Source organism: Apteryx mantelli, chromosome 2 (assembly GCF_036417845.1).
Source record: "Apteryx mantelli isolate bAptMan1 chromosome 2, bAptMan1.hap1, whole genome shotgun sequence".
Taxonomy (NCBI): Eukaryota; Metazoa; Chordata; class Aves; order Apterygiformes; family Apterygidae; genus Apteryx; species Apteryx mantelli.
In genome coordinates, this window is record NC_089979.1 from 22,267,571 (window position 1) to 22,291,105 (window position 23,535).

The 23,535-nt window shown below is 37.8% G+C and overlaps 1 protein-coding gene across 1 annotated transcript; it reads right to left on the reverse strand.

Annotated features, from left to right (window-relative positions):
• Window positions 1–277: 277 nt before the first annotated feature.
• On the reverse strand, window positions 278–15,617 carry C2H8orf88 (chromosome 2 C8orf88 homolog). The gene is made up of 5 exons (XM_067292291.1): window positions 15,539–15,617; window positions 14,629–14,699; window positions 6,904–6,988; window positions 4,192–4,298; window positions 278–463 (listed from the first exon to the last, which is right to left on the reverse strand). The coding sequence occupies exons 1-5, from the start codon at window positions 15,615–15,617 to the stop codon at window positions 425–427; spliced, it is 381 nt and encodes a 126-aa protein (XP_067148392.1). The 3' UTR covers window positions 278–424.
• Window positions 15,618–23,535: the final 7,918 nt, after the last annotated feature.

Consider the following 23,535-nt stretch of genomic DNA (forward strand, 5'->3'; position numbering starts at 1 on the left):
AGCTAAAGCAGTGTGTATGCCTAAGTCATTTGAAGTTTGATACAGCTGGTAGTTATTGTTCCATTATTACTGTCACGGAAGAGAGAGGGAACAAGCAAAAAGTCAATTCAAGTATTGGTTTAAAGTTTACAGTCAAACAAACTATATGGTTAGATAACACAGCTGATTCAAGGAAAAGTCTGTCACAGAGAAACAAAAAATTATTTACTTCCACTATAATTGTATTATTATCTCAGACATTACAAATTAAAGGTTTGACTTTCAAAACATTCAGGCTATTACAGATAGAAATAGGCATTTCTGTAGATTTCATAAGGTCCTGTTTTCATCTGTAGGCACTCAAGTACCTTTAAAAATCTTCTGTAAAAATATGCTTTACATGTAGGTCCTTCACTGATGGATCTCTCATCTTCCAAACAACGTATCACTTCCTGCATAAATCAATAAAAGTGTTGCTGTTCTCCTGTAAGACAGACAAACCCTCAAATTACTTCAGTTATATGAGGTCATTTAAATGAAGTTTCCATGCATCTCCTTATAAACCTTTTCTACTCCATGTACATTTAATTATTTGATGTATTTCAGATTAATCCAAATACTTATTCCTTCATTCATCATCAAAATTTATTAACCTGAAATCTTTCTGGCTGACTGGGTCAGCACAACAGCATCAGCTTAGTTCAAATGCTGAGCTGTGTACAAGTACAGCTGCTCCCCACATCTCCCCTCAAAAAGACCATGTTGTATGGGACAAATGCAACCCATAGGCCACTAACTGTAACAGCATCTCTCTTGTTAAAGGCACCCTATACTCCCAGAAGCTTTCTCCATCTGAAAATACAGTTTTCAGTCATGGATGGGCATAAAAATTTATTATTGACATCAAAACTTTGGTACTAGGAAACTCTTAAGATGGAAAAGAACTTTTTTAATACCCCACTCTGCAGCAAAGTGGTAACAACCACCTGTTCCTGAAATACTAGATCATTGACATGCTGCAGGTTTGCATGCTTCCCATTAGAAATTGAGAGTGGGTTTTTTGGTTTGTTTTTAAGCACCATTCATTTAATTATATGTGCATCTCATTGATCCTTCTGGCTTGTCTGTAGAGAAGTGGGTAGCATAGGACCACTTAACACTCTGGAATTTTCTGGTATAACTATAGGATCTACAGCATGAAAGAAACTAAAGTGCAGAGGAAAGAGGGTGGAAAATGAAACAATAAACCACCACTTGCTGTTCAGGTAAGCAAATTAAGTCCTTTTGCATACTCCACTGAAAAATCCTGCATAATGATATAATCTGGATAGAAGCATTCCACTAGCAATTCTAGAGGTGCTCTACCAGAAGAGCACCTTCTTTAGAACACTTACCAGGATGCCATAAGCAAGGAAACCCACCTCAGCAGTTAATCTTGAAAAATCTCACAATAGCAATATTCATATGAACTCCCACAATCAATTCAGCTCTCCTACAGGATGTTCTTAGAATTAGCCTGCATCTTTCCTACCCTTCTAGAAACGACAACTGCTGTGAGGATGATTTTTTTAAAATTAATGGGAACTTAAGAGGACATTTGCTTAGACATCTAGTAAAATCTGATAAAAGAGACAGCTTTCACAGACTCCCCAAACAAAAATTTACTGTTTGAACCAAAGCTAGAGCTATGTACTTGTCCTACAGGCTTTCCGCTGTTAATCAAGTTCTCTATTTCAGTGAGGAATACTCGAACTCTTGACATTCAATCTCAATAGCAAGGTGTCACAAAGCAGACAATTTAAAATGATGGACTGATGCACCATTCTGATGTCTGCATTTCATCAGAAGGAGCCTGAAGTCATTGCCTTCTCTGGCTAAATTAGTTTTGAACCTATCTTCACTTTTTCTTGTTTGATTATAGGTACATTCTCAGATTACATTGTCAAGAATTATGAAACGCTTTTCCTTCAATCTACATATTATAAGAAGTATTAAGAAGAAAAAAAAAATCAGTAACAGGCTGCAGCCTTCTACATGACATTATGCTCAGACAACTATTCTCATTTGGCTCTCCACTGGATAGAAAATTTGCTTATTCAGTGCCAGTGTTTTAAGGGGACTTGTACATTGATGAGTTCTGCAGTTTGAACAAAGGTCCCTTCTACCTCTGTGTTGACTAACCTGTTCTGTATTTCATGAAAATCTCACCATCAACCTTTTCAAGGGAGGTAGTTAGCTCGGAAAAGGAAGTAAGGTAGGTCTTTGTCTATCCTATGAAATGTCTGCAGTTACTGTTTTTTTTTTTCCATTTCGAAACATGTTTATCACTCCTCTTTCTTGAAATTCACCAAATATCTTCTCACACTAATGCATGAGCCCTGAAAGTAGCATGTATCAGTTGACAGGTCAAGTCAAGTTTAAGGTATTCCTTGGGCCAGATTCAGCTTCTATTCTATTCACAGATTCCTACAGCTGGATTCCCATATAGAATAACTTAACATCTCAAAGTTTTTCAGTGCTTTCTGTAGGAAATGACTAGTTGGGTAGTGTACACACATCCCCTGAATAAAAATTTTGTTTCAGAGTATGGCAACAGGAATTCTAACACGGTTCAATCCTTAGACCATTTCCTTAATTGAAACTGTAGCAAAAATAATTTCTTATGCAGGCTAATGGCACACAATATACAATGCATTTAGAAAAACTGTCTAAAAAACTTCTACAAGGGGAGCAATTATTAATGTTTGCCACTTCAGGCTAAAGAAGAGGGGGGAAAAAAATAGGACAAAGACGACACTGTTGGAAAGTTACAGGTAAAGTTTCATCTTGAAACTTTCTGCAAGACTTAAGATGTTTCATAATTCCACTACTATTAAAAGAAAGTTTCAAGTTGCATTTCTAAATGACTAGTTAAAAAAAAAAAAAGAAGAAAAAAGAAAAAACTTTACCAAAACTAGAGTTATTTTTTCACATTTTCACCTTACTTTTCAAATTGTAAGGCTCTTTCCTTGGGGGGGGGGGGGGGGGGGGACAACCAATAAACTAAAGACAAGAACCACACACAAAAATCCCCAGACCACTCACTTAAGATACAAAAACCCCTTCAAACTACCAAATCAAATCCACACATACATACACGTTGCCTTAGGAAACTCAAGATACAGGAGAAGAGGAAGAAGGAAAAAAAAAAAAAAAAAAAAAAACAACTAAACCACCTCCCCCCCCCCCCCCCCCCAAACACAAAAATACAAGTGCTGAAACTTTTCTCCCTGGGAGCAGGTTTTCAAAAAGTAAAGCCTTATATCATCTTGAGGATAAATATGCCAGAAAGATGTAAAAAATGAGATCATGGAAGGGTGATAACTTATATATAAGCTTTTTTTTCCAGAGAACAGAAATTTAAGAACTTAAGAACTGCCTCAAATTGCCGCTAACACAGTACTCATTTGGAAACAGTTCTCCTTGATAGAGAAGGAATACACCGTGACCTCAAAAGCAGGCTGGTATGCAGCCCAATTTGATACTGTAACATTTATACCCCAGAATAATTCTCCATATGTGATCTATAGAATATGAACTACAATAATTTTCCTCTTAGTACATGAAGCATTTTAGGATTATTTCAGTTCCATGTTTAAGGTACCACTCCTGGATATCCTGCACAATCATCATTCATTTCTCCCCAATAAATACAGAAATGCATTCTGCAGAAACACTGACTAGAGACAACAGTAACACAAAATTGCATTAAAAACTCCTTTACAGTGGACACTGATCTTAGGCAACTAAAAAACACAAAGAAACAAACAACAACAAAAACACAATACACTGGGATTAAGCTTTCACTAAACCAGAATTTTACCAAGATTGTTTTCTTTTATTTTAAAGAAACAGAGCTGCATTAACATAGAATGCCAAAGCTACAATGTACTATCGTTTCATACAGATCCCAAATTTGGGAACACATATCTGATCTTTTTCTTAAAGACAAACACCCTTTTTCCTTTGTATAATTCTTGCCATGGTAAAATGCCAAACACTGTTTGGGGAAGTTACGTACAACAGCAACAGAGCTATAACTGCATAGTAAGTCTTTTCAAGGTTATATCAATTTGGCAGACTGGTTTGAAGAAGTATTTTTCTTATCAAATGAGTAGTCAAAACCTCCATGACCATTTTTATAATTTCATTTAATACGCAAAATTCACTTACTGGTTTTTCAAGTACAATTGGATGATCAGGAAGAAACTTTGGCTTCTCTTGAGAAAGTGAAACACTTGAAAGCTTTAAAAGGAAGTCTCTGCTGTATTTGATTCTTTCTGTAAATACACAAAATTATCCAGTTATTTCAACATCAATGCTTAAGGCACTCAAGCCAGGAGTAAGAGACTTTGATTTCTTATAAAAGGGTAGAACTGCATGTGAAAAGAGCAGGTATTCAAGTCTCAGCCTGAAATGGCATACTTGTGGTAAATTACAGAGCATTTCCATTTTACTCTATCAAACTGGCTCAGTAAATATGGAGGACTATTCTGACCTAACAGAAGTTTCATTGTTTTAATATAAAGGAACACAGCCAAAAGTGAATCCAACCTTACACCACAGGTAGACTCCCAGTACCTTGCTCTAATTAACAGAAACATCACAAATTGGTCTTGAAATCCTAAAAGGAAATTTCTCCGAATTAGTAACAACTCACACCATCAAGGTGGTACATATTTATGGGACAGATAACATGAAAACAAACTGAGTCTCTTTTCTTGGAGCTATTAAGTTGATGTCTTTCAACCACTAAAAATAATCAAGTCTGCTGCATGTAACCTGGCAAACATTAATACCAATGAACTAGTTTGAAGGGATTTACATGGACTTAACAAAAGTTGAGGTCTATGCTACATTTGGTTTGTACCACTCTCTCTATTCTACCATAGCCTAAGATAACATGTCCACCCAATATGGGGTCAGATATGCTAAAGCGCAGATGCAAGAAGAAAGGAATGGGGCAAGAGGAACGAACCTTATTTCTTTGTCCTTGGTGACAAAGAAGTTTGTTCCTTAGGAACTGTAATTTAGTCACTTGTTTTCTTCTTAGGCTGTATTCTGTTGACAGGAAATGCCTTGAAATCAAGTATGAGTGGGATTTTTCCTGCTTTTGACAAGTGATTGTAATAACTGCTGAACCTAAGTGAGGGAAATGGTTAACCTTAACAACAGTTTAAAGAAAGTGAGCAAACACGAGAACTCATGGATTGGTGGTTTTCCCCTCGTTTAAAGAGATGTGAACAGGAGAAACAAAATGCAAGGAAGTAACTGAGGCAGCAATAGAAAGCCTTTACGAAAAGCTGCAGAGACACTAATTGGAGGCATACATATATTACCACTGAATTGACATCAAATGGAGTTTATTAGCTAGCATGAGAGGTAGAGCTGCAGACAAAATGAAGTTTGAAAGGAAATTTGATAATATGACATAAGAGGAAAAAAATGAGATTATGATTTATAGGCAGCAGCTGAACAACAGGACCTCTAAAGTTGTTTCGCTGTGAAGTAAACCGCTACAATAATTAGCAAACAAGCAAAAAACCTTTGAAAACAAGCATAGGAACAAGTTTGCCATCTCAACAAATGTAGAGGAGACTCAGGAAGGAGTCATAGAGCAGTTAACCATGATGGAAGATCCAAAGTGATAACTAACACAAGAGACCAGAACGGGACAAGGAAAAGCAAATTAAGATTTTGTAGAACAGAATAGGTTCTGCGCACCAAAAGCAGAGTAGATGAGAAAGGATCAGAAAGCCGTTACCAGCAGACACAGACACAAACTGACAAGCCTGCCACAGACCACAGCCAGAGACGGCTGGTCCCTCCACCAGGGCCAAGCATAAGAGAGAGGAACCTGACCCTAAAAGGGAATACAAAAAAGAGACTCACCTTCCAAGCCAGTAACGAATGACAGCGTAGAATGACAGCATCCTCAAAAACCTGGGGATGGTAACCTCTCAGGCTGAGGAAAAATATGGAAGGCCCAAATAAAATTTAACAGAACACTTTCAATTCTCAGGTGGTAAGAGCAAACTGTATCTCCAAAAATTACTTAAGAATTGCAAATTACAGATAAATATCTGAGATGATGGGGATAAGTTCATAGGAAAATCTGTCTCTGAATGAACAGATCAACTAATCCGGAGTACTGTCACAGTTCCTATGACACATTTAAGAATGAAGAAATAAGCAGGAGGTGATGCAGAGAAGGATTTTAAAATGATTTTGGAAACTGAGAACATACATTAACAAAAAAAGGAGTACAAGTTTGGCTTGTTTAACCTATCAAAGAATGACAGAAAATACGATTGTACTTTATGACTACCAAGTGATGAGCACTACAGAAGTGATCCATGAAGTGATCCATGTTGAAAAGCACAAGGAACAACCCTTATGGACAACATTGGCACAAGAACAACTGTCCTGCGAGTATGCCATGACTACTCCAATAGTAAAGGACTGACTTAAACGGACTAGAGGATGCAACTCAGACCTGTATTCCCAAACACAGAAGCAACATGTGTATGTATACAAAACTAGGATTGTACGAAGGAAGCTTTCGTGCTTGAGTTCTACCAGTACAAGACAAGTACACCCAAAACACTGCCCAGACACATCTTTTTACACAAGCAAGTCTACCAGTGGAAGTTTCCCACCTCAGTTAAGGCCAAATTCTACACTTACTCTGGAGTGTTACATGAAGAGAGAGAAAAACAACAACAACAACAAAAAGGTTTCATTTCCCTCACAAACTGTGGTGTAGAAGGAAGCCAACCTCTCAAAACAAGGGCTAATTAGAAAAAAATAATACGTAGCCCACATGTCAACTGTCTTCCACCCAGAAAATACAATTCTGACATAGATCTGTATGCAACATTTTACCTTTTTTTTCTTCTAATCCATTCAGTTTTGGTTGACTGGGTATCATAGTTTGAGTTAAGATCTTCATTCCAGTCATTTCAGACCACTAAAACAAGGAGGAAAAAAAATATATTTAAACAATATTTTATATATTTCACAAAAATAAGTTATGAAACTTGCAATTTCCTTTAAACAAGGAAATATGTTTCTGAGGGTTTTGTTTGCTTGTTTTTTAATAAACAGTATTAGCAGAGTTTCAACAGTCAATTTTGTTTTCAAAGCCACCAAGATATTGGGCAACTCACCCTTCTTGCACACAAACTAGATTCTGTTGATCTAATTTAAAAAGAGCAGAAATAAATGACTACCTTCCTTACACTACAAAAACAGTCTGAAAAGAAACAGACTTGCACAAATTAAACTACTGGTGGTCAACACTGTACCTATGTATAACAGTTGATGCATCTCTAACTTAGAGGATGAAGGTCCTGTCCATATACACAAAAGAACAGCTGAAAAATATGAATACTGGTGATGCAAAATGCCTGAAAGGTTCAATTTGAACCTGTAAAACATTTGTTACTATTGATCATGCACAATAAGGCAATAACTCAACTATCCACAAAGCAACACAGGGAAGTATTAAAAGGAACGATCACATTTTAGACAGCAATCTTTTAGACAGAATTTTACAGTGCTGTTGCTACTTTTTAAAAGAAAACTACAATTACCCTCCTCCTTTTCCCTTATTTCACACCAAAACACAGCTAGAAGCTGTTATACTGGGAAATAATAATAATAAACATTAAAAGACTCCCCTTAAGATCAAAAGAGAGACTTGGATTCAACCTAGCAAAAAGTTGCATAAGCATCAAGACCCAGCATCTGCAGCGTAAGGCTGAGCTCCTTCCAGCTGCAAAAAACCTTGAAGTGAGTGTTTTGGAAAGGAGAGAAGCAATTTCCCCCTCAACAGTTTACCCTGGCTCCTGATAGGCTCTACAGGTTTGGCTGAGGAATTTTAACCTCATTTTGAGACAGGTGGGGGATGGGGCCAGTGGGAGTGAAGAGTCTGGATGCTACTTTTTTATTTTTTAAACCTTTATTATTTAACAGGTTGTATGTCTTATACTTCACTGCACTGTCTGTGCATCCTCAGACAAACAATGTCTCTTTCATCTTCTTTCAGACAACTGCAACTGTCAAAAGTAGAAGAGATCCTATTTCCTGAACAGAGACAGCAGTCAACACTAACTGCAGTAGCTTTAGTAGCATGCTGAGCATACTGCAGTCAGAAATTAGGAATTCTGAAATTGTGGAACATTTCTAGCATATTTCCCATCCCACTCATACTTCTATTTTTTGTGGTTGAAATTTAGTTATCTTTTTTCTTGATTTGCTTAAAGCTTCTGGGGGAAAAGAGAGAGAGGAAAAGGAAAAGAGAGAGGAAAAGGAAAAGAGAGAGGAAAAGGAAAAGAGAAAAAAGAAAAAAGAAAAAAGAAACATCTTGGGACTTCAGATGATTAAGTTAACAAGAAGCCACACCGCTAATTCTAACTCCTTTATGATGTTCAACTAGTCTTCGCAAATCTTAGCTATTCAAAGGTTCTTTTAAAGTAGGAACAAGGAAGAAGAGAGTATTAAAACCTTCTGAGCCCACAAGAAGAAGGCACACACAGCAAAGCAGAATTTAGAGCTGTGTGTCAGACAATGCCACCACAATATCGCTGGATTTTTTCCTGCACCATCTCCCATCACACCATCCTGTCAATTGCTTGATGATGTCAAGAGCTCTGGTAGGTTTGGTTTTGATCCAAAACCCGACATTTGAGTGTCACTGTCCACGGGGCTACTACATGTGCCAGTTGGAAATCCTCATATAAAGAAAGTTGTGCTAGAACAGGGCAGGTATTTCTAAAGCTGGTAGTTAACTGCTAGTTAAATGGTAGTTAACTGATACTGACTGATGGAAACTTTTCAAGTGAAGTCTCCAATAGATCTGAGGTAGTGGACCCAATACTCTTCTGATATTTTCTCTGGAAAATTCATATCATCAAGGAGTAAGATTAAAGAATATTGCTTGCTTTAAACTAGTCACTGTGCAAAATCCAGTAGAACCCCAATCTGCATGTTTGGGAGCTTTCACTCACTGAACTCCAATTTGGCTGATAAAACTAACCAAGGGAAAGGTACTTCCGCAGCTAGTATTTTTTGCTAGCACCACCTGCACAGAAGGCCCAGATTTCTATACCATGTGCCTTTTGACTCATGAACTCCTAGAAATTTTCCACAGGAGGTGTGCATCACTGAAAACAAATTTTATTGTTGTTAGATTTAAATCAAATTGTTCATAGCTATTTGTTCTGGACACCTCAAAAAACAGACACTCTGGAACCACAAGTGCATTATCGGGGCCTACTAGAACCCAGCCACCTACCACAGTCTGACTCTCTTACTCCTGGCAAAGCAGAAAGATTGCTAATTTCCTGTGAATAGAGGTCCTCCAATGCTAAGAGACTGACTGGAATCATGGCTAACATTTCAGATACAACTACTATCAGTGCTTTTTATTATTAGCAAATCTTTTCTGCCTCCTCCAAAACGTAGACTATAAGTCTTAAACTGTAATTTAGACTATAGTCTAAAACTACAATCTAAGGAACTTGCTACAATTTACTGCTCTTTAGATTACTCAGAGTTAAATTTAACACTGCGCAACACTCCTGAAGTGCTGTAAGGATGATTCTTTTTCCTTGCAGAAGTCTTAAACTGCTTTATGTATGTGTATCTAGATATCCCAAAGTAAAGCAGCTTGGAGAATTCTGTTACCAGATTCTTCTTCAATTCTTTTACTGCTTTAAGAAGTTGGGGGGGGGGGGGGTTCTCAGTAGTTGCCTTGTACTAGAAGACTTTGTAATACCTGTTGCTATTCATCTTCACAATGTCATTCCCATACTTAAACATCAACTATAACATCTTTCTAATAAAGATATTTATATCCTTAAAACATAATACCTGGACCACTTAAGGTACTGAACAACAAACTCCTTATGAAGACCTGCAAAATTACCTTTCTGATTATTCTATACAATCAGCTCTTGGTCAGTTATGCATAGACATATGCACAGACATGTCTCATCAACATTCCTTTCCACAACAAAAACCTGCCTAGGAGATAACTCCTTTCCCATTACTGGGCTCCTTGTTCCAACATCACATTTTAATCTGTTTTAGTGATGGTGACTCAATTATAGTAATGTCCCACAAACTTTTATAGCTAGAGAGGAGGCAGCAGAGATAACAAATACCCTGAGAAGGTGGCAGGAGAGGGGTGAAAGAAGTAGGGCTCACTTAAGCAAACTTTGCAACCAAGAAGTACACAGAAATTTACCTTCAGATATACAAACCTACTCCAATCTTATGCTCTTACATGACCCATAGCAACTGCCTACAGAAATGCTGTTAGTCCATGGCAGAAAAGCCAGATGTCTTTTATTACTTAGGAACTTATTACCAGGAAGCCATTACCGACAAGCTAATGCTCAGTATCTTACTCCTCTATGAGAGCCTGTTTATACACAAGTATGTTTGCTCTTCATACACTGAGCTGAATGCAGGTTTTGGGGGTTTTTTTGGTTGTTTTTAGGTTGGTGACAGTTTTCATTAAATTCATACTTGCTACAGTTTTGATTCCGCTTCCCAGACTGTAAAGACAACTGATGTCCAAATCAGGAATGAAAATTCTTATGAAACACGCAAACTTCCACATATATCAGTAGCAAAGAATGCTATCCCTCCATCCTAAAATCCACCGTTCTAAGAACTTGCTTGTAATTGCCAGTGCAGGTCAGTGCGTGCGCGCCTAAACCAAGTTCAGTCTTCTCATTCGACACAAGATGTACAGAATGGATTACTGCATACTTATTATTTCTAAGATCACCTATATTAAGAAGCGATGAATGACAGACGACAAGTAAATGTTTTGATGCATCTTTCTTTCATACACAATACCTCTTATTACCTCACAAAATAATATTATCCAACTATTTTCTTTGCTAGAATAGCTTTTACATTGTGTTGTTTGGCCAAAAATGTGCTAATGAATGGTCTACTGATACTTCTATAGGATCACTTAAATGACACAAGTTCCACTATCTACTACGAATAAGTATGAAACAAAATTCAGAAGTTAGTTCACAACATACCTGCCACTGTTTTGTTATTTCCATGATTCTGAGTTACTCATCTCATTCAGTGAAATTTTGCTGGCACTTCAAACTTGAACTCCTGTTGGAAAATAGATTGAGACACAGGAAATGCATCTCATAACTGAAGAGCCAGAGAAATGGAAATTCATAGTTTATATCAGGTTTGGATTGGTTTTTTGTTGTTGTTGTTTGGGGGGTTTGCTTTTTTTTTAATCTATTTTATTATTTTTTTAAACTTTTTATGTATAAGTTAGTGGCAAATATAATGTTTTAGTTTTAAAAATCTTTTTTCACCAAGCTTTCCAAATAGCAACTTGCATTTCCTGTATCCTAACCTATATCAACTTGAATATTTATTCTCTTCGATCTTCAATATATCATCGCTATGTAAGACCATGACAGATATAAAGTTGTAACATGCCAGTTTTCTTTTAACAATATTAAGTGTTACGGTAATGGCTATTCCTCTTTTTCACCTTCTAGTGTGCTTAGCATTGTGCTCATTTACCTTCTGTAGAAGAAAAACATATTGTGGAGGGAGGAAAGAGGAAGAGGACAACTAAAGATTTATGATCGTACATACAGAACACCATTACAGTCCTGCCAAAAGAGGTGATATGATTTAAAACATCTGAAATATGATTACAGTTTTGAAGAACAGATTCTTGAAGCAAAATACATGTTTTTTTCTAGGAATGGTGACTGTATTTCACCATATCAGGAGCCAAAGAGTAAACGGATAACAAGGTACAACTTTCTCAAATCATCACTGAAACTTTATCTTTAAAAATAGCTACTAATGTTCCTGGTTAGAAAAATACTCTGTGAAGCTGCTATGCCCACCTTTTGGCCAATGTCATCAGTCAACTAAAACAGACAAGTTCACAGTGTACAAATCAGCTGATATTTGGAGGCACCCATGAAACACCTGACAGTGAAAATATTAAAAAGCCTCCTCGCTATCCTGCACCAAAGAAAAGGACAGAAAAAGAATACAGCTATACTAACATCAAAGAAATGCAGTATGTAGCCACCCCTAGGCAAATAATGATGAAATGCAGAGTACTACAGCATTGCTGCCTACAGGACTATTCTAAAAAGGAAGACAGAGTTTTTTCTCCTAAATTCACATTGTTCAAGAAACAAGTATTAACTTCCTTACGTGTGAATTAAAATAAATATGTTACAGTAGTCATCATCTTACAGTTGGTAGGATAGGCTGCTGACAGCTCTACTCATTTAATCCTCCCCCTTCCCCCCCCTTTTTTTTTTAAATAGTCAAAGGTGAGAACAGTGATCTGTAAGCTTCATACAATAAATGAAGACTTACAGGATTATTAGACTGATACTGGAAGAAAGATGAAGGAACAGATACTTGTCCTAAAATTTCTATAAACAGTAATCTATTTTTTTTAATCAGTTTGGCTAAGGAAGCTAGCCAAACTTGTTTTTGGAATAGTCATGCCACAACAAAACGCAATAGTTCACTTTCTTCTTCAAGGTGTGGGGGAAGGCAACAGTGGATTACCCATCTATATGCATACAGTTAGCTCCTTATTGCTGTTGGCAACATTATCCAACCACACTTTTTACCACACTGCTGCTTGTCACTGATTAAAAGTCGTCATAAAATACTGTAACAAAGAGCATAAAAATGCTCCTAAATATATATATATATTTTTTTAAGGTAATGTGCAGGTGAATCTACCTGCATACTTGAACAATTAACCAGAGGTCTACTGCAAAGAAACTAAAGCAATTCATCTCAGCTACAGACCCTATCAAAAAAAGAATTAAATATTTACTTTGTTGCTTGAGAACTGACTGTAAATATGGATTCCTAGGTATTACATGAAGACTCATTTCCTCAGCCAGAAAAATGAGTAAGTGTAGTTATTTAGTTCATGTTAAATAAAAAGAGCAGAAGATGTAGAAACAAATATGGAATTCCTGAATACGTAAAAGGAAAGTAAATATTACTGACCAATCTATCTTTAAAATACTTATAAATTGGGAATAACTGTCAACAACATCTGATATATATCAGCAACACTTCTCCCTGCCACACTCTTCCAATTTTGAACATCATTTGCTCAAAGAGATAAGTTTATCAATGCTAAGAATAGGTATAGAAATAAAGAGAAATCTTCAAGACTTTTAAAAAAACGTTTGTGGAAACAGAAGTCAAGTTTTCACACTCAAAAATGCATGTGCAAATTAAGTAACTGTTCATCTGCAAGCCTATCAGGCCTTAACAATTTAAAACACACCCAAGCCAGAAAATCCCATCTGATCAAATTACAAACTCTGAATTCAAGTTCGACATAAGGAATCAAAATCGTTTTCACTTGTGGGAAGCGTTTCAAACAAGAGGCACCCGCAGCACTCATTGTAGTCTGCTTGGGTACATGACTGCAGGGACAGCTGACCTTGCAAGCCTTCCCAATGGGACAGTTTTCCTTTCATAATGAAAATCTTCCAATATGCTTTGAACCCCCTGTGTTAGAGATAATGCAAATACAATCACATATTACTAGCGAGACGAAGGAGAAGACAACGGAAATGCCCAGAGCCTTAATGATAATCACTGTTTATTGAAACCCAGAGGACATTCAAATCAATATCAATAGAAAATCAAATTCAGACTAGAAAAAAAATTAAGCATTCCAGCTGAAACACTACAAACTTCCATTTGCAGCAAACATCTGTAACCAACTTCAAGTTTTAGAGACACGTGGTAATTTATCTAAACCCAAGTATTTTTGGCGGTAAAGCTTGATACTTGATACTAGAGTGCTTCTGTTTTTTGAATGCTAAGCCCCATGTACTGCCTGCTCCAGCAGAGTCAACAAAACAGAACTTCAGAATATGGGCATATAGAAGAGTAATAGGAGGCATTTTGGTGATTTTATATTATATATGTGTATAGGTCGGTGTGTGTGTGTGTGTGTGTGTGTGTGTGTGTACACACACACACACACACACACACCTCGACCTATACACATATGTATTTACACATATACATGCATACAATCACTTAAATATCTGGAAAAGTTTAAAAATCTGGTTTTGTGAAATTTTCTGCCTCAAATGTATTTGTGTCCATGTTAACAAAGCTTAAAAAACAAACAAACAAAAAAACACACACTTCTAACATTACTCACTAAACATAATAAGCAAAGACTGAATACTTATGTGTACTTTAAAATAGCAAAATTGTAAACTCTATGAAGACTAAAAAAAGCCACACAGACTTTTATGACTCCTTTTTATATAACTCACAAGATGTATTTTTCAGCTACTGGTGCACACAAATATCAAAAAAGGCATCTTGAAGCTTAAGCTTCTTTTTGACATTTCTAGAACTTCTTTGTTTTCTAACATACAAGTTCAAGCACACTGCTAACTGGAAATACCATACACTTTTCACTTGGTAACATAAGGGGTTAGCTGACTTCCAACTTATGGCACTCTAGAATGCGTTCCTTTGTCAGCTTAGACATTACTAGCCTTGTCCTTACTGTGTTTACTTAATACTCACCCAGGCAACCTCACTCTGCAGGCATACTTCAGGGTTGCTAGGTAATTCAGTCTGAAAGTTGAAAGCAATCACTGATGCTGGTGGGGGAAAAAAAGCAAACATTAGGGAAAAACAGTATAGACTATATTTTTGTTTTGTGATGCTTGCCTCCAGAACAGCAATGGAATTGGATTGCAAAGGAATGATCCAGCCACTTTTTAACATCTTAAATGGAAAATTGGTCTTATGGTGATTTAGAGCTTTTCTTTCATTAGTTCTAACACATAATACAAGTTTATGGTGTTACTTTATTTCTGTCCACACCAGTGCTGCCACTGTTGTTTCTCTGGCCATCAAAAACTTATAACTTAATAATGACAACAATAATAGCTATAATATTGCAGTATCTAGAAGATGTAAACAGGGATTAAAAACAAACAAAAATGAACAACCCCTCCCCTCCACACACCTGATGCAAATACTGCATAATTTTCCGTAAGGCCTTTCTTAACTTTTACCAAGACACAGTAAGAATGGTATGGTGCAGTATACTGCACTTACAATAAAATCTAAACAGTAATCCATTTCTTAAATTGTTTATGTTTTCAAAAGCAGGAGTCGACTAACAACTAACCCAAGTCCCAAATTAATAGAGGTAACTGAATCAGCTTCCTAAAGCAAGCCAGAATTTCAAATACCAAACTAGAATACTGAAAAGAATTCTGCACAGACCTGATATAGTTTAAATTCAGATTTTATCACAGAGATGATGTAGTAAGATCAGCACACAGCAAGATATTATACACCATGGTAGTTGTAACAAAGGCATTAAAAATATATATATATACACACACCAGGCACATTCTTGTTATTTCCCTTAAAGCAACTGAAATTTTGGCTAAATTAATTGCATCTTAACCAGAATACTCACCATTCTGTGAAGACAAATGACGCACAGGTCGTGCTGGCTGAAGGGATTTACCAATCAGCTTTTTAGTTTCCTCTAACATTTTGAAGTGTCACACTTAAAAAAAGTAGCAGAAATCAATACAAAGCATTCAGCTTCACATACAGACGTTAAGTAAGATGACCAGTTTATAATTCATTAGTTGCCTTTGACAAGAGCATATACTATTTGTTAAATATTCCGGTAGGGGAGAAGGAAAAAAATAAATAAATAAAAAGCCCTAACACAGAAGCTTTCTTAGAAGAGAGATTATACTGGAAAAAAATTCACAGAAAGAGACAGAATCAGACATTTCTGCCATTTCTCATTTCACTCAAGCCACCCTAGCTTCTTCTCAAAAACATTTTTTTCAGTAGGTATGTCTATAAGGTTGGGGAAAAGGGACAGGACAAGTGATGGAAATGAAGGTATTTTCTAACAGAGTTAATTTAATTCAGGCGAAGGCAAATTAATTAACATCAGTCTACCCCTTACAATCTGCTGGCTGCATTAGAGCTCAGCATGAATCTACGTATACTCACATAGTTGCTTTTTAATATCTACTTTAGTTAAATTAATACAGTTTTGCATCTTTCCCACTCAGTTTTGCTGCTAAAGAAATGGAAACGCTGAAAACTGCCGAGGTGCTGCTGGGCTGAAAAGTCTCCTGCTATAGTGACTGAACTGCCAGTTGTAACTAGGACTTCATTCTTCTCCTTCCCCACCCCTTTGTCAAACCAGGTATTTCACGGCTAGGAGGAACATCTGATACTTTTGGAGAAAAAGAATATCAGAAACAAGAACAAAGACTACTAATTAATAATAGTACTGAAATTCTGTTTTCTCCAAGAGACTTTATAACACAGAGGAAGAACTGTTATAAGAAAGAGTCAAAGGAAATCATCATGAGTTTGAGAGTTGGAACTACAGAAATATTATCCGATTCTGATATGGAAAAGGAAAGAGAAGTCACGCTACTTAAAACAGAATCCAGAATCACTTGCCATTTTAATTGGTCTCTGGATTATAGAAAAAAAATCTGAAGATTTATGTTATATAATCTTTTGAATTTGAGCATGGAACTGCTGCCATTCAAATTCATTCAACTATTTTCCGACATAGCCAATTTGAACTGATTCAGGTCTACAGTTTAGCCTAAACTAGGAAAGCAAATCTATTTTGATTACCTTTTTCCTACCTTCTTGACTTAGAAAAAAGAAAAAACTAGAAATTCTGCCTCAGAATTCAATTTATTTCTGTAGTCAAAGGCAACAATGAAGGTTCTTGCAGGAGAATGAATTGAGACTACTGACCTGGAAGATAAATTTAATTTTATTCAGATTAGGAATGCTTGTTTAAACTATATTTATACTAAACACTTCAAAAAATTTAGGAGAAACAGTTTCTATTAAGCTTCTACACCTGTCTTAATATCCAAAGAGTCTAAAACCAAAGTATTTAATATACCACATTTCTTTGTATTTCTTAAAGAATTTTTGTGACTACGCAATGTACAAGAAATTAACCCACAAAGCAAACAATGACATTACCAATACTACATGCAAATCCTAGCCGAGTTTGGCTTTCTTATATCAGACTACCATTATTCTTTTTTCAGACATTATCTATTACAAGTTTAGCTCCTGACTGCTAGGATCAGATAGGCCCAGCACAGCTAAACCACAAACAGGACCGGGAAGTAAGGAGCCTTTGAATACAGAAAGGGGGAAAGCGATAATAGTGTGTTTTCCCTTTTTAAATGAACCATGCATAATTTCTACATAAAGCAATACAATAATGATGTCTACTACATTAGAAAATCATAAAAGCACAATTTTCCTCCATACCCTGACTGCAAATGACATTACGCACTTTTTTTGAAAAATGTGCACTGTTGTTTAAGAGGTTGGTTAGCTCCTAGAATCTAGCACACCCTTATTCTTTCAAGTGTTTTCCTCTCAAACATGTCAGTAACAGGTTATTTTTGCCCTCTTCCATCCTGTTGATAAAAAACATTAGTCTTCACAAAAATAACTGAGAAGAGGATGGGTCGTGGTAATGGCAAAACAACACATTTTTCTCCCCAGCTTTTCCAAGAGGAAGTAGCCTAAGAAGTCACACTGCCAAAGCAAGCAAAACAAGACAAGGCAGGAGAGGGGAGCTTGGGGAGGAGTGAAATCAAGCACGGCACTACAACAGCTCTACTTCCCCCTTTGGAAGTCCTTTAGGCAGAAGGATGAAAGCTAGAAGAGATCTCCACAAGCCATCTGGCTCTACCTTCCAGATTAGTGCAATCCACTGTCTAACTAGTATCAAACCTCATGTTCCTACACTTTTTCTTAAAAGCTGAGAAATAAACTGCTTCTAGGCCCCAGAAAAGGGGAGCATATTACAGCTCTGGCACCTGCTGCACCCCGAGACCTGCGCGGGACAAGGCCACATCCCCTCTCGAGAGCTCATCCGTACTTTCGACCTGCCCAACAGAACAGAAGGCCTTCGCAGCGCCCCACAGGCCTAACAGGATTTCCCTGGGGTCTTTTCTTGAGCATCTCCAGAAACATCTCAAACAACCAGTCACACATTCACAGCGCACAGCTGACAAGGGCCTGTCAGAAATGTTTTTCAGGCCTTTCAACACTTTCCTGAACATGTGAAAGAGAATAAAAGCAGCTTTAGTAAAAAAATCTCTCTGAAGCCTAGTAAACCCCGAAGGCACACGAGTAACCAGCAACAGACCATCTCCCTGCCCACAGAGGCAAAGCACTCGCCGTTTCCAGTCTGAGCCCCCTAATGCCTCCCGCACCCAAAATAAAGCCGTTCCCCGCACCGGCCGCCCCCCTCGCTGCCCCAGCCCACCTCTAACCACCCGTCACGGCCGCCTGCCCCGCCCCAGGCATCGCTCTCCACCCCCTTAGCCTGAACGGGCCTCGGCGCGGCGAGGCGCCGCTCTCCCTCAGCGGCGGGGCCGAGGCGGCGCCGCTCCTGCTCCCGCTCCCGCTCCCGCTCCCTCGGCGCGGTCGCGTGCTGGGCGCGGTCCGGGCGCCGCCGGCCGTTTAACGGTCGCGCAGCCGATGGGGCGGCTTCGGGTCTCCCCCTGTGGGAGGTTGTTGTGGCTTCTTTCCGCTTTCTTTTGCCTTTTAGGCGGGAGAAGTAGGCGCGAGGGGCGTTTTCAGCCCAAGCACAGCGGGGTTTGGCGCTCCTGCGAAGGGGGCAGGAAAGGCAAGGAGAGATGCTGTTGCCACCACCTTCTTGTGCCAGAGAAAGACTGGACAGCAGGGTGGGATCACTTGTAAAGTATGTTTTAGATGCTTCTTTTCCACTTGCCTTCTAAGTTTTGCCTTTTCAGAGTGCTGAGTGGGTTTTTTTTTCATTAAAGTGTGTTAGAGAATATCAGACTGAAGCTGTCCAGAATTAATCACTTAGCATAACTTGCTTAGCATTAGTAGCTAAATTTGCTGAAGCCTTAGGCCTCAGGCTGTGAATTTTTACCTAGATAAGTAAAAGGGGGCCCCAGAGCCGGTTCAAGCTGGAGGGATAAAGAAGTTACACGGACAGCAGGAGTAGCAGACCTTGAAGATAAGAAAAGAAGCAGCCTGCCTAGAGACAATGAAGGGGCCCAGTGAAGAAGGGGAAGAACCCAGACCTAACTATTACTGTTGGTCCAAACTATCGCTTACGGGGTGGGGAATTTAGATTGTAAGGGTATAATTGCCCAGGGATTTCTTTGTTCGGGGTCCCTCTTCAGAGGCACCCAGCTCGAGCTGTAATCACCACGTGTGTATCATTAAATTTTATTTCTCTCCAATCTGACTTCGAACTTCTGCCTCAGCAGGAACCTAGGGTCAGACCCTGTTATGGTGGCCGGCGAGCCTAATAGTTTCCTTAACAAAGTGTATTTACCTCTTAGTCCAAAAGTAACAGACAATGCAGCAGCTCTGTGGTGCATTAGACCTGCCGTGTGTCGGGGGAGAGCTGCTCCCTTGGTACTACTCATGAAATGCTGCCCATGCTGCCCATAAAAAGTGCAGCCTTGAGGTCAGTTGGTGTCTGGGTGACTTACTAGCTGGACAGAAAGCTCTCCACATCCACTTTGGAAAACAAGCAGAAGAGATTAACCACCTTCTTTGGTTGTTAATCAGATTTGCCCTTCTTTCAAAAAATCAGTCTCTTTATCTTTTGAATTACTCATCTGTTCTACAAAGTATAGTCACGTTTCTTTAGTGCCTTATAGTAGAAATTAGGAGAAAACAGGCGATTTTTGGACACAACTGTGAGGCCTCCACAACTAGAGTCATCCAGAAAGAAGAGAAAAATCCTTAGGACTGAGAAAAACTTAAGGTGTGTTTTGCAAATCAAACAGCACTTACCAATCTGCAAAACTAAATTATTTGAGAATGGAGGTGCTTAATTACACAGGTAAGAGGGGCCAGAGAATGGCCAGCACTTTTAATTTTTATAAATTATGCTGTCTTGCATGTTTTTGAAATTAAAATGCATTTTTGTTACAATGTGTGATCAACAAAGCAATGCATAAGCCTTACTAACTCCCAGGGAAGCAGACTAAAACTCCCTGATGTTAATATGCCAGATTCTAGGCAGTGATCTTATTTATGTTACTGAAGCATACAACATTACTGAAAAGTCTTTAGCTTTTTTTTGTTGTTGTTGTTATATTTCATAGCACTTAATAACTGCCTCCAGAGGTTCAGGATAGATAAATGAAGTATGTAATTTAGTTACATAAATATCTGATATGTAAATAATAGCTATTTAATTATTAATATCCAATTTTAAGATTCCTAATTTGTTTTATATGAAGACATTTTTATTCCACCAAGCATCTCATTTTTTCTTTGCTGTAATCTCTTAATTTTAATTTTTCTTCAACAAACATGTGCAGAGTTGGATACTGTCCTTGAAATAGAGGTATGTAGATGTAGATGCTCCTGTAGATGTCATGCTCTGTAGCCTTCTAACCCTCATAACACATATCACTTTCCTGTTAGTTTCCTGAACTTAGGGCTCACGGTGCATCATCACGTTCTTTTTGAATACACTGATTTGGTACATCTGTATACTAGCTAATCCGCTTGATGCCATTTAAAACATGCTTTGAAGTCTCATTTCTCCCAAGAGGTATCATGTGTCTTCTGACCCATGCCATCTATTCTTGCCAGATTATCTTGTAAAACAGTTAGTTCCCTATTTGTGTCAACCATTTCCCTTAGCTAAATCAGCACTAATTATCAATTATTAATATGTAAATACACGTAAGTATTAAATGTCTGCTGCTACTCCAGTACAGTTCCTGACAGAAAAGTCAGTGGGGCAACCAAGATAAAGGTGCAGTTTATTACAAGGCTGTTGTGATTTTGGTGGAAGTGTCAGGTGTTGCAAACTAGATTTGCACAAGATCAACACAACATTTTCTTGTGGTTGACGTATTGAAATGATATAATGGATCATGATATAGTGTCACATAGCCTTCCAATATTTGGGCAGGTTTAGATGTGCTAAGGATAAATTAAAGAGTAAGAAACTTGCCTGTATGTTTCATAGGGGTTATAGGCTGGCCTGCTGCTTTTAATACATAAGGGGAGGAGAAGGGGCAGGGGCAGAGCTAGAGGAGGAAGAGGAAAGGAATCAAGTGTGTCAGATACGGAAGCTTGCTGCTTCTGGACCTGCCAGAAAGATGTGAATATTAAGGCTGGTAATGGCTGTTTTTGTGAGACGCTGACCATCCCAGCAGGAATAGTTAGCACCTCGCACACTGCCACCCCTGACTTGGCAATGCCAGCAATAGCAGCAAGGCTAGCTTTCCAGCATCCTGGCCATAGGCAGGGAAGCACTGGACCACAGCCGTTTTGTAGATCCCAGCAAACCTGCTGTAACTTCTTAGTTCAGCTGTGCTCAGGGAGAATCTTCCCTCTGATTGTAATAAATGAAAACAGTTAACATTTTTTCCAGATGATCAATTGCCTCCCCTTTTTCCTGATGTTGGAATGATCCTGGTGCTGTGATGGATATTTGTACTTCATTTGAACTGTTCTTACATTACATGGTGATAATCTAACGTTCCTTTAAATAGCTGTTATATGCAATAATTAGTTTTTAAGAGCCAATGATAGGTCTAGTCAAGAGAGATTGATCGTACAAAGCATAACATTATGAATATTAAAGCCTTTTTGGATGCATGAATAAAATGTATTTCTATGGAAAAAAAAATACTGGCTTTCTCTACTTGGCAAACTAATCAGAGAGATTATTTCTTTCTTTTTTAAATACTTGTTTGTGCAGCCAAAGTCTGTAGATTGGAGAGAGCCACACAGTCACCCTTACTGCCTTTACTAGATATGATTCAGCAAAGCATAAAGCATTTATGAAAGAGGATTCCCGTATTGCATGTGTAAAAATGAGCAATTGCACATCTAAATGAGCATGTAATCGTAATTGCATGTGATTTTAGTTTTCAAATGGATAGGTTAATAGCAAAGTAATGGCTTTGTGCTGAAATGAAGGGACTCATGGGTCAGCCTGGGGGCACACTTGCCTTTTTATGCTTGCAACTACATTTTCAGTGTAATTTGTCATTCAGTTGTGCAGCCAAATCAGTCTATTTTCATATGTCACTTTGATGTATTTAGCACTACTTTTTTTGGAAGAGGGTTTTTTTTTTCTAAAATCTCTTTCAAAGTAATTTAACCACAAAGTAAAAAAAAACAAAAAAAAACCCACTATTTTTAATACATGCTTTATTATTCTGCCACTGGAACAAACACTGAGAGACAAAAACATATGTGTATACATATGCATGTGCATACAGAATAGTTATTTTAGTTTTATGTCTGCAAAATGGCTACTTCAACTGAACTAGTGACTTTAAGCCTTGCCAGTCTTGTGACAGCAGCAGAGTGAAAGAGTGCGAAAGTTTTTTTACCCTCTGCCTGTTTCCGAAGTTGACCTATTTACTATACTGTTGCCGTTCTGTTTTTCTGAGATTTGAGAGTTCAGCATAAAATAATGATTATTAATGTTGTTCTTACTGACTAGAGAAACTGTTGAATTAAAAGGGGCAAAGCTATTGCAGTAATCAGTGTTTACAAAACATTCATGTAACTAGAAAGCGGTTTGAATGTTAATAATCAGATCAGCATATAATATGTGCATTAATACATGCAGATATTGTTTCTTCACATTCAGATCTTTTCACTTCTGTCAATCCCATGCTTCTGTTGGATTGTGATTTTGTATTTTTCTGGGATCATGTAATTAGAAGAGAATCTTAATATTTTCCCCTGAAATTTCTAGTTTCTGCGAATGTGGAGAAAAATCTGAAAACATGGATCAAATGCACCATAGGAGTACCAAAAAAATCCCTAAATGGCAAATAAAAATTTTATAAATAAAAATGTAATATATGTAATATACCTAAAAATTATGTCTTTTTAAACACCCATTATTTTTAAATCTCATAATTTTTGGAGGATTGCCTGGCTCATTTTTAACCCTGAGAGCTGGTGTTACTGAGTTACAGAGGTTAATTACAGCACCCAAACAAAACAGTGTGTTAATTCAGGATTTGTGAACTGACTGTTCTCTATAACTGCAGACACTGAACATCAAAATTTCAACTAACCTTATTTCGTAGGCTCTGAAATTCACAAGGGAGGGTCCCAGAAACTCCTTGCAGGACAGGAGGCCAGGGAGCCAGAAATGCTACTGGAACCTGCTGGATCTGTTACCTCATAGAGGTTTCGTCTCAATGGCAAAGTCTGTGCTTGCTGCCTGCAGCAGCATTGACAACACTTCTCAACGTTGCCCTTTTGGTTTTGGTACGCTCATCTGTGCTTCTGTTGAAGGAACTGGCTTGCAGAGGGCACATCTCAAGATGTGGAAAGTTTTGTTTTGATATGTTTGTGTCACATAACGTGGAAGAAGATACCATGGGACCGTTGTTCCTTAGAGAAGGAAAACTGCTAGAC

What these genes read in the sequence shown, in the direction of transcription:
- C2H8orf88 (XM_067292291.1), bottom strand. Translation starts at nt 15,617, where the DNA reads ATGTTAGAGGAAACTAAAAAGCTGATTGGTAAATCCCTTCAGCCAGCA. An exon ending in TCATTTGTCTTCACAGAATG is followed by an intron (nt 14,700 to 15,538) that starts GTGAGTATTCTG and finishes CACCAGCATCAG; the next exon opens with TGATTGCTTTCAACTTTCAG. An exon ending in TGCAGAGTGAGGTTGCCTGG is followed by an intron (nt 6,989 to 14,628) that starts GTGAGTATTAAG and finishes TCCTTGTTTTAG; the next exon opens with TGGTCTGAAATGACTGGAAT.